Raw genomic sequence first — 10,949 nt, forward strand, 5'->3', positions numbered from 1 at the left:
AAACACTTTATCATTTCTCAATGCATGTCTAGAGTAAGTCTGGGGTTTATGTTTTGCAAGTCACAACACAAAAAAAATATCATGAGCCAAATTACTCTCGAGCCGAGGCGCAAAAAGTGAAGCTTAAATCGTAACACCTTCTTACACACTTTACATCCAAATATTAATTCACCTCTACTTATCACCTGAAATAAATTTTCTGCTACGACTAAATAACTTCTTACCAAAGTTAGATGCTGTAGACCCCGTTCCTTCCACTTTATCTTTCATCACGTTCACCTTACTCCTTAATGATCCATGTCTTCTCAATTCATTATGTGGCGCGTTCTGATACGCTTGGGAGGCTATACGACCAATGTGAATGTTACTGTTGACGTCAGGACTTTGTTTTAACGTATAATTTAACCAATATTGTAATCCTGTTTCGTACTCCGCCTCGTCTGCCAAAGCCTTTTTAAAGGCAGCTATTCGATCAACTGGTTGTGATATCGTGACTATAGCTTTCCAATTTGAAACAGGATATTTTCCTGTTTTGAACTCGGTCATTGACGACGTAGTAGGTGCCGTCGTAACAACTGTGGTCGAATTGCTATTTGTTGAGACTGTCCTCGATTGTATGGAAACTTCACCTGTACCGTCTGATGCTTTTCTTTGTCCAGTGGGGAGTAAGCTTGTGTATTTTTGAGGCAAATGATCCTTTGAGTTAGCAGGAGTTAATCGTTCTTCACCAAACACTGGCTTTTGGTAAGGCTTAGGTTCGAAAAGTGAGTCTTGTGTCATAAAAGGTTCCAACTTGTCGGTTGATTTAGTATCACCAAACAGATCCTGTGGTTGCTCGTCGTCGGTATCTTCTTGAATACTAGGCATGGCAGCATCTATAGTTTCGGGAACTGATATGGAACTAGCATTAGAAACAACGTCAGCAAGTCCGGATGGTGTGCGAGCCTTTGTGAATTTGTTGTACTTGGATGCCGCATCAGAATCAAAGTTAATAGTTGACTCATTATCATTGTCATTGATAAACTTATTACGATAGCTATCCGTGTTTGGTACCCAATTTCCCAAGCTTAGCGTGGCTTGTGAAACTCGGCGAGAGTTGAGATCATCATCTCCATCATTCGTATCTGGTTTCTGGAATGTCTTAGACTCTAAGGAAAGCTTTCCCGTTGATAGGGATCCACTTGAAAGTATTGAACGTGTATCCATATTAGGAGGTACAAATTCTGCACTTTCCTTACGGCTATGTGTTGCTTGGGGCTCCGTACTTGACTCTTCTTCATAGCCATACCCATTGAGAATATTTGAATAATCCCCAGATTCAATTCTGCCAGGGGCTTTCCTCACAGACAGTTTTCGACTCGCCATTTCGTTCAAGTAAGAATTATGCTGTTGAACGATAGATAATGGTGCTATGGGGCTCTCAATCTCATCATTACTTGAAGAGGTAAACTCATTAGGCTCAGTTTCTGATGTTTCTACCTCTGGAGCTCTCACCGATTCATCATCGTTTTTTATAGATGTGTGTCCGCTCAATTCATTGATATAAGAATCGATATCATGTTCAGTCTCAATTTTCAAATGGTCACCATTGTCCTCTTCTTCAGAAGTGTCGTTTCCTTGATATCCCCAATCATCATCAGTACTGCTATCATCATCATCATGGTGATTAATTTTGTGGTCAATTGAAAGAACCAACTTTTCGGGACTTTCTTCTGCCGCTTGCTCCTGTTCATTGAAGTTGTGTTCATCCAACTGCTCCAAAATTGCATTATTTGCATCACTCGATGTTGCATCCTTTACTGGTAAGTGTACTGGTTCTCTCTGAATCGAATTGTCTGATTGGAAACTTGCTTCAGAGAATGTCTCTGGGTAGTTTGAATGGCCCGAGAATTCACTAAACGTGGGAGTGGGAGGTACAATGAATTCATTTCTCTCCGGCTTGTAATATACATTCCTTGTATGGTCCTCTTCAACTTGTTCCTTGTTATCGGTTGAGCCAACCAAAGCATTGTGAATCTTCTCGTCGTCTCTGAATGCGCCTGGCACCACTTCTTCATATGTGCTTCCTTTACGAGCGTGGACATTCATGCTTGTTTCTTCATTTATGTCACAATCATATCTGGTCTGTCTGTTGGAGATGTTCCCTTTGTCTTTTTCCTCATCTTCTTCATCACTACTGTCGGTATCTGTTGGACTTGCATGTTTGTCAATAGACAAGACTAAAGGGTTCCTAGTCTCACTTTGTGTATCCTTCTCGAGTTTATCTTCTCTATCTACCATGATTTTAGGAGCAGGTTCATTTGCATAAGCTCTTGGAACTTCTTCGTGTACCACATTGTCCTGTGACCACCTCTTCTGATTTGATTGTGTTCGTGTAGTTGTTGCATCTTGCCTAATAGTTTCGTCTTCATAATCGTCGTAGTCTTCCTCTCCCCAATCTCCATAATTGGGCACTTCGGCTACCCACCTAGCCGATTTCTGTCTTGCAACATTATCACTCATGATTTGGTTTGACTTGACGGTGTCTTAAAATAAAAAAAAAAAAAAGTGTGCAACAGAAGGGGTGATATATAATTCTTCAACCGAAAATCAAAATATGGCGGAGTCGCGCGTTACACATTTAAATACAAACACATACATACAACCATTTAAATCTACAACTTGCCTTGGGGGTCTTCATTTTGCATCTTGACCACGGCTGGATACAACTCTCCCAACATACCACCTACTTGCCATAATCCACCATCGACCACTGAAACTGTACCAGTGACGTAGGATGCGGCCTCGGAAAACAAGTACACTGTAGAGTCAGCAATGTCTTTAGTAGTGCCAATTCTAGCAAGAGGGATCTTATTTTCCAAGGGAACTTCTGTTGGTGGGTTAAGTCTTGCACCACCCTCTGTGTTTCCAATCAAACCAGGGGCAATACAATTAAGACGTATACCAATAGGACCCAACTCGATAGCTAAGGCATTCATCAAAGCATCTACTCCGGCTTTAGCGGCACTGACATGTGATTGGAATGGAAGACCAGTGTAATGTAAAGTGGCGCTAACAAAAATCACGGAACCTTTGTTCTTTCTCAACTGCTCAAACGTAGCTTTGACAGTGTTGTATGATCCCAAAAGGTCAATATCGACAACAGTTTTGAAAGCGTTCGACGACATGTGGTTGAAGTCGGACAAAAAGTTACCAGCAGCACCTGCAATGACATAGTCAATTCTTCCCAACTCTTTGACAGTCTTTTCCACAGCCTCTTTAAGACTTTCAACTTTACGCACGTCGATATTTCCCAATCCAAGAACCTTAGCACCAGGTCTCAACAGGGCAATCTCCTTTGCCGCGTCTTCAGTCTTTTGTACATTTCTTCCCAAGATCACAGCATCTGCACCTAGTAAAACGAGAGCTTCTGTTTGAACTCGGCAAATTGTTCCAGCACCTCCAGTGACAAAAGCTACTTTGCCCTTGAACAAGTCTGGCTTCCAAACTGAAGATTGGATGTATGAATTGGATAAAGTGTTAGGCATGATGTCAATATAGTTAAAGGATAAAAAAAGATGTGAACATATCTCAATGAAAATTGGTTGTCTAATAACAGCGTCCCTTTGCTTTTAACTCTGTGGGGGTAACACAAAGCGATTACATTTTGTTTTTTTTATGCCGTGGTTCAAGAAATGGGCACAGAATTTCACAAGATAGTCACAGTAGTGCGGATGAAACTATCTACCCCAAAGACTGCCTCGCCATCTGTTGCAAAAACAACGTCTTTCATCATATGATATGTCTATTACTTCTAATGTCTATATACACTTTTTTATTTTCAAGCCTCTAAACTCTTCTTTCCATCACCAAAAATTGTATCCAATTGTTTCAACGATATTTGGTACAATAGCAACATAATCGAACTCTGGATACCTGTCCATATAAATCTCGGGCCCACACCACTAAATGCACCTAAAATACCTTCGTGTTTATAGATTGACACTAGCGCCCTCAACGTTGCATTTCGATTGAGAAGTTTCACTACGGGGTTTCTAGTACTCTTTGGCGAAAACGTATCATTCAAGTCCGAAACATTGGTGGCTGTTTGAATACGTGTTTTTATCACATCTAACGGAGTTGTAAGTACTCCAGCAAGCCCACCAGCAGCTGCACCAGTGAATAGCTCGACTGGAACGGGCAAGTCTGTGGATCCATGGTTGTAATATATGGCTAGTTGGCGAAATCGCTCGTAAAAGGACAATTGTAATGCACTGAATGGTAGATCTCTAAATAGCGTCTCCTTATATCCAAAGAAGAATGTTCGCAACCCTTCTTTACGGTATATGGTGGCTACGGCATTCCATAGACCACGATAATTGTATCCACACTCTTTTGTATATGGGTTATTGTACCTACCCTGTAACTGCAACCTCGTTTTCAACACCTCCGAAGGGACATAAAATATACTGGATGCCAAGTCACCCAACAATCCAGCGGTAAAGTACGATAGCGTTTCATTGATGCCAAAGTCGTCAATCAATTTTCGTTTGGTGAATTCATAAGTACCAAAAAACGCAGCCGTTGATGGGAACGAACCTAAAACTGCTGGACTATACCCACCATATAGACCTCGGAAAAATCCTTCATCTTTTAGTATCGTTCTAAACGCAGGTATCATATTCTTGTATTTTTTATTGTATGGGAATCCTTGTTGACGGGTTTTGACAGTGTCCAAGGGATGCATAGAACTATCACCAACTACTCCTCCTAGCCCACCGGCTAGCATATATTGCCAAAGTGGGACCCCTTCTACTTCCTCAAACGGGTCATTTCCTGTCGGTGGAGGTTTACGGTGATTATATGTGTTATGTCCGTCATGCGTTTCAAAACTTAGCGGTATTGTCGAAGATGTGAAAAGTTGTGACATATCATGTAGTAAATCGTGGAACCTGAAGTGTTACAGAAGCAAACCTTTGGACATGTAGTGACTATGATGCAGTGCAAAAAAGAAAGGAACTAAAATTCGTCAGATTGGCCTTGGTTGGTCGTTATCTTGATGTCTTGGCAGATGAGCCTATTTCGCAAACCTGAATGCAAGTGCAGAGAATAAATATCAATAAACTATTCCAGATATGTCTGCCGTAATGACTATATCAACAACAATCTCCAATCGGACTTTATAATGGAAACCGTTAGTGTTTACTTTTCCCTTTTGCAAAATGAAATTGAAGGTGAAAAAAAATAAAAAAAAAGAAAAAAAAACGAAAAAGGAACTCTCCAATGAGAAAATTGCAGATCCATTCACACGACTAGATAGGCTATAAGAATAAATTAGCGTGAACTGTATAGATAGCGTAGTGTCATGCGTTGAAGCATTTAAAGACGTTTACTGTATACAAAATTGTACTACTCCTATTGTCTCTACACCACTCTAGCTAAAGATTCAGGTTTCATTGATAAACTCCATCGCATCGATTTTTCCGAGATGATTGATTTTTCGCATAATCTTACTTCGATTATACACTGCAGAGAAAAGCCATGCTATGATAAGGACCTTCACCACAAGCATTACAAGACGACTACCTGTTCTCAACCATGTTCGGTTATATCGAGCTCTTGCTATAGAATCTTCCTGTGACGACTCGTGCATTGCACTTTTGGAACGCACCAAACCAAATCAACCCCCGACAATAATAGACCATGCAAAGAAAACGCTCCACTCTGCTGATGTTGGTGGTATAATGCCCACAGCGGCATATACTTACCACATGGCTACTATTGCTAACATGTGTCGAGACTTTTGCCACAAACATGGTATTTCTGCCACATCACCGCCTGACCTCATCTGTGTTACACGAGGTCCAGGAATGGCAGGTTCGCTTAGTAGCTCAACTGAGTTTGCCAAGGGGTTAAGCGTGGCTTGGAATGTGCCTTTGGTTGGAGTGCACCACATGTTGGGTCACTTGTTGACATCATTCCTCCCGCAGTCTTCTCAACAACCGCATGCTAACCCACCACAATTTCCGTTCTTGAGCTTACTATGCAGTGGCGGCCACACCTTACTTGTGTTGCTGAAGTCAATATCGGAACATGAAATCATTATCAATGTCAGTGATATAGCTGTGGGTGATTCATTAGACAAGTGTGCCCGAGAATTGGGAATGTATGGTAACATGTTGGGTAGAGAGTTGGAAACATTTATAAACAATATACCCCAAATTGAAAAAGACGAATTTGAAGCCATGAATGTTGACACGAGAATAGGTAATAAGTATAAATTTCGATTGACGTTGCCCTATCAAACGCCCAAAAATGGCAAGTTCAATGAAGGGGGTATTCAATTTGCATTTGCCCAATTTTTAAGCAATATTCAAGAGTATAAAAAGAAATTTTACATTTCTGACAGAAGTTCTGGTGAATTTGACGAAAAGACTAAGCGAATGATTGCTTACAAGACGCAAGAGTTTGTATTTGATCATATAATTGATAGGATCAATCTAGCATTAAAAACCCATGGACTTCGTAAAAGTACAGCTGATGGAAAGCTTGTCGGTGTTCGGGATTTTGTGTGCTCAGGAGGTGTGGCTGCAAACAAGCGACTTCGTGAAAAGCTTTTTCGCGATTTGAAATTTGACGAAATTGGTCCTGATCCATTCAAGTTTCATTTCCCTGATTTATCATTGTGTACTGATAATGCAATCATGATTGGGTTGGCGGGGATGGAGATATTTGAGAAGTTACAATTGAAAACGGATTTAAGTTTTACGCCATTAAGAAAATGGCCCTTGGATGAGTTGACAACCGTTGATTCATGGACCAACGTAGATGAAGATGAGGTTAATAGAGTTTGTAAATATTAAATAGAGTTTTGTACATAGACAAAAATAGCATGTAAATATCGTTAAGGGAAATTAAAAAAAGCAAAATTCTATTCATCGAAACTTGGGGTTGTGGTAGTACTGCTAGAAGTAGTATCAGCTTCATTATTATTAAATGATATTTCGGCATCACCAAAATCCTCAAATAAATCTTCAGCAGGAATTTGATCCTCTATTTCTTCTCTATGGCCCAAAAACGCTTCCTTAATATCCAACTCTTCTATAAAATGTTGCCACACATCGTAATTAAAAGTGGCAATGTGATGTGACGACAATATGTTTGAACTATCCAATTTGATTTGTTCGAGCTCCTTTTGGTTGACACGAGATATACAAGGAACCCCCAGTGCACCCGTATACAACTTCAATCTTCCATCTTTGATCAAAAAACTGGTATAAAATAGATTCTCCACTGATTGAGCAAATGATTTAGGGTTTATGAAAAATCTAAAGAAATTAATGTCTTCATCATTTTGCTTCTTTAAGTATTTGTCATAGACTAGTCGCACCATGTAGGCAGTGTTTTTTTCCTCATCCTGTAAGATATCACTAGCTTCAACGTTCCTGGCAGTTGTTGATCGACCACCCTTGGTGTCATCGACATTTCTTGTCCTCGTGATGGCTCTCTTCTTTTCATTCGCCAAAGGTCCGTTAAGGAAATCTATCAGAATTGGCTTCCTACTAAGTTGTTGGTACAATACCCCTAATTTCAACCAGTTGACTTTGTTAAACGTGTACTCATCAGTAATGAGCTCATCGTCGCCATCATCGCCATCATCATCATCATCATAGCCTCCCACATCAGCGTCATTTTCATCTGTCTTGGCAATATCACTCAATATGGAACTATCAGTAGCAGCATACTTGCGCAACCTTTTCAAAACATCTCTTTCATCCAAGGCAATTCCACTTTCACCAAACCGTAAATTACGAGCATTCAAAGCAGCAAAATTCGAGGCTTCTTTAAACACTTCTGAATCCTCAAGATGGATCTTTGTATCTCGTACTTTTTCCTTCTCCAAGGCATTATATAACCGTTTCAATTCTTCTATATTACTTAATGATTCAGCTGATCCTTCACCTTTAGCAGCTAGTCTGAGTTGATTCTTCATCCGTTGGCGTAATTTGTTGTATGCACCAAGGTGATCTTGTTTTGTGAGTTTTGTCTTCCTTACCAGGGCAGTCTGGGTTTGGACAGTAGACATGTTGGACTGTATTATGTGGATGGGTAACGGTTATCAGAATGGTATAGATGGACGCCTTAGTGGGAGTGAGACAATGTTTGATGTTTGATGACTCCTGAGTCCTACTTTTTTAGTCTAGAAGAGAAAAGAAAATCAAAATTCAATCAAAACGCACGACGCGATTTTCTATTTTTATTATTTTTATTTTTTGCTTTGGCGCGTGGGATACAAGTTGGAGTCGCAAAAGGTAAAAAGCCTTTGCGCAGCAGCTCCTACTCTCCAATGAGGTAAAGCCCATAGTATCGATAAATGTCAGATTCAAAAACGATAAAGAAGCTAGACGAGTCAGTTATCAACAAGATAGCTGCTGGTGAGATAATCATTCAACCGGCTAATGCATTGAAAGAAATGTTGGAAAACTCAATCGATGCAAAAGCAACCAATATCGAAATTGTTGTCAAAGAAGGTGGACTCAAGCTACTCCAAATTACTGATAACGGCGAAGGAATCAATAAGGAGGACCTACCTCTTTTATGTGAACGATTTGCTACTTCCAAGCTCACCAAGTTTGAAGATTTGGAACTGATTGCTACATATGGATTCAGAGGCGAAGCTTTGAGTAGTATATCACATATATCTCGATTATCGGTAACGACAAAGACGCGAGAGTCTAAATTGGCGTACAAGGCATTCTATTTAGATGGGAAACTATGTACACCTAGTTTTAAGTCGTCGGTGGATGGTAAGTCACAGCCAAAGCCAATCGCTGGTCGAGATGGCACACAAATTACAGTGGAAGATTTGTTCTACAACTTGCCTTCGCGATTCAAGGGACTAAAGTCGAAAAGCGATGAATTTGCCAAGATATTGGATGTCGTGGGCCGATATGGAGTTCACACACAACATGTTGGATTTAGTTGCAAGAAATTTGGTGATCCTTTGCATCAATTGAATACCAGAGGAAACATGCCGTTGAAGGAGAGGATACGGACGGTTTATGGCTCAGCTATTGCTAATGAGTTGTTGGATATCGCCATTGATTCCACAGAGCCAAATCAAGGGGGTAGCAGTGTAGATGATGCTTTGAATTTAGGTTTAATTAAAGCGACTGGTGCTATAACTAATGCCAATTATAATAACAAAAAGAAGATCCAACCGATTATATTCATCAACCATCGATTGGTTTCCTGTGATCCACTAAAACGAGCAATTAATTCTGTTTTCCAGTTTTTCCTTCCCAAGGGAAGTTATCCATTTTTCTACATTAGTCTAGAAATTAAACCGGAGAATTTGGATGTTAATGTGCATCCAACTAAAAGAGAAGTAAGATTTTTGAATGAAGATGAAATTATTGATGTGATTGTGGGGAAAGTGCATGGTATATTGTCGAGCTTTGATACGTCAAGGAAATTTCAAACGCAAAGTATTGTTTCCAAACGAAGTTTTGAATTGGGGGATGAGGAGAGTTTAGATGAGTTTAGGAATCAACCATTGAAGAAATATAGACAGGAAAATAAATTGGTGCGGATTGATGCAAATCAATCCCAGATTAATCCTTTTTTACAAGCAGAGTACCCCACTAGTCGGATCTTGAATAGTATTGATGATGAATTAATTGAAGGCGAGAAGCCCCCAGCAAAAGAAGTAGAAGATGAAGATGAAGTCGCGGTGCGAGATGCTACAGTAATTAATGAGCCAGATGTATCTACGACAGCTATCAACCCAAGTAGGTCACAAGTGGAAGTCAACCTTGAATCTATTAGTACATTGAAAAATGAATTGTGTGACTTTATTGACAGGCCATTAACCAATGTATTCAACCAAGCAGTTTTTGTGGGTGTTATTGATCCAGCTAAACGGTTATGCTGTTTTCAATATGATGTTAAACTATATTTATGTGACTATGCTGCTGTTTTATTAGAGTTTTACTATCAAGTTGCATTGCATGAGTTTTGCAATTATGGTGAAATACAATTTGATGAACCAATTAGTCTACAAAGCATATTGGAGCCATTGTACCAACTTAAAGGAGAAAATGAGCTAGTCCCCATGGATGAGGTTATTGCAAGTATAATGAAAATGAGGGATATGTTTGACGAATATTTCCAAATCAAGATTGATCAACATAATAATCTTACAACAATTCCCATGATTATGCAAAATATCCAACCTGATTTTAGAAAACTTTCGTATTTTTTGTATCGATTAGGTACAAAGATCAACTATGAAAACGAAAAGCAATGTTTGCATGGGATATTGAGACAAATTGCACTATTGTATATCCCCGAACCATTTGAGGATGAAGAAGATGGAGATGATGGATTTGAGATAGAAGGTGTTGCTGAAGTGGTGGCTAAACGAGAATCATTAGAACATGATTTGGAAAATGTGTTGTTTCCTGAGATTAAGAAACAATTTTTAGCAACAAAGAATCTCGCTAGAGATGTGATTCAGATTGCTGACTTACCTGGCTTATATAAAGTATTTGAAAGGTGTTGATAGATAGGCATATATGTAGTTGGAGATGTAGTACTTAAATGGTTGCGAGTATTTACGAGATTTAGGACACAAAATAATTCTACGACGGAGATAGTCGGAATTAAGCCAAAGTGGAGTCAGTACACCCTTTCTTTTTCTACTTTTTGTGATCGAGTTGTTATGCTGTGCGATCCATGTGTTTTTCAAAAACAATAGCAGATGTCTGCATGTGTTAGCGAGGATGAAAGGTAAGGGCAAGAGGTGGGGCAAATACATAGATAAGACAACAATGAAAGGCTTTGTTTAAGGCGTCAACATGTGAAACAATCAAGCTCTTGAGAGATGAATCATTTTTTGCAAGACAATGATTGTAAAGTGAAACTAAATTCAGCCTTGCAAGGATTAGTCAAGGAAAGAAATGATGAGA

At 39.5% G+C, this 10,949-nt stretch overlaps 6 protein-coding genes across 6 annotated transcripts; 2 read left to right on the forward strand and 4 right to left on the reverse strand. All coding sequences in view use genetic code 12, as the record gives it.

Moving 5' to 3' along the window:
* Positions 1-174: 174 nt before the first annotated feature.
* On the reverse strand, positions 175-2,502 carry CANMA_000886 (uncharacterized protein; the record flags this gene model as incomplete). The annotated part of the gene is made up of 1 exon (XM_051818284.1): positions 175-2,502. One exon carries the CDS (start codon positions 2,500-2,502, stop codon positions 175-177), a length of 2,328 nt encoding a protein of 775 aa, XP_051673488.1.
* A 152-nt stretch (positions 2,503-2,654) lies between these two features.
* SPS20 (Sps20p) lies at positions 2,655-3,527 on the reverse strand (the record flags this gene model as incomplete). Its single annotated transcript, XM_051818285.1, has 1 exon — positions 2,655-3,527. One exon carries the CDS (start codon positions 3,525-3,527, stop codon positions 2,655-2,657), a length of 873 nt encoding a protein of 290 aa, XP_051673489.1.
* A 293-nt stretch (positions 3,528-3,820) lies between these two features.
* On the reverse strand, positions 3,821-4,909 carry CANMA_000888 (uncharacterized protein; the record flags this gene model as incomplete). The annotated part of the gene is made up of 1 exon (XM_051818286.1): positions 3,821-4,909. One exon carries the CDS (start codon positions 4,907-4,909, stop codon positions 3,821-3,823), a length of 1,089 nt encoding a protein of 362 aa, XP_051673490.1.
* Positions 4,910-5,525: 616 nt separating this feature from the next.
* On the forward strand, positions 5,526-6,842 carry CANMA_000889 (putative N(6)-L-threonylcarbamoyladenine synthase; the record flags this gene model as incomplete). The annotated part of the gene is made up of 1 exon (XM_051818287.1): positions 5,526-6,842. The coding sequence occupies one exon, from the start codon at positions 5,526-5,528 to the stop codon at positions 6,840-6,842; it is 1,317 nt and encodes a 438-aa protein (XP_051673491.1).
* A 68-nt stretch (positions 6,843-6,910) lies between these two features.
* CANMA_000890 (Smc5-Smc6 complex subunit) lies at positions 6,911-8,065 on the reverse strand (the record flags this gene model as incomplete). Its single annotated transcript, XM_051818289.1, has 1 exon — positions 6,911-8,065. One exon carries the CDS (start codon positions 8,063-8,065, stop codon positions 6,911-6,913), a length of 1,155 nt encoding a protein of 384 aa, XP_051673492.1.
* Positions 8,066-8,353: 288 nt separating this feature from the next.
* Positions 8,354-10,543, forward strand: MLH1 (mismatch repair ATPase; the record flags this gene model as incomplete). Its single annotated transcript, XM_051818290.1, has 1 exon — positions 8,354-10,543. One exon carries the CDS (start codon positions 8,354-8,356, stop codon positions 10,541-10,543), a length of 2,190 nt encoding a protein of 729 aa, XP_051673493.1.
* Positions 10,544-10,949: the final 406 nt, after the last annotated feature.

This window comes from Candida margitis, assembly GCF_024628925.1.
Source record: "Candida margitis strain CBS 14175 chromosome Unknown scaffold26, whole genome shotgun sequence".
NCBI classification, from domain to species: Eukaryota; Fungi; Ascomycota; class Pichiomycetes; order Serinales; family Debaryomycetaceae; genus Lodderomyces; species Lodderomyces margitis.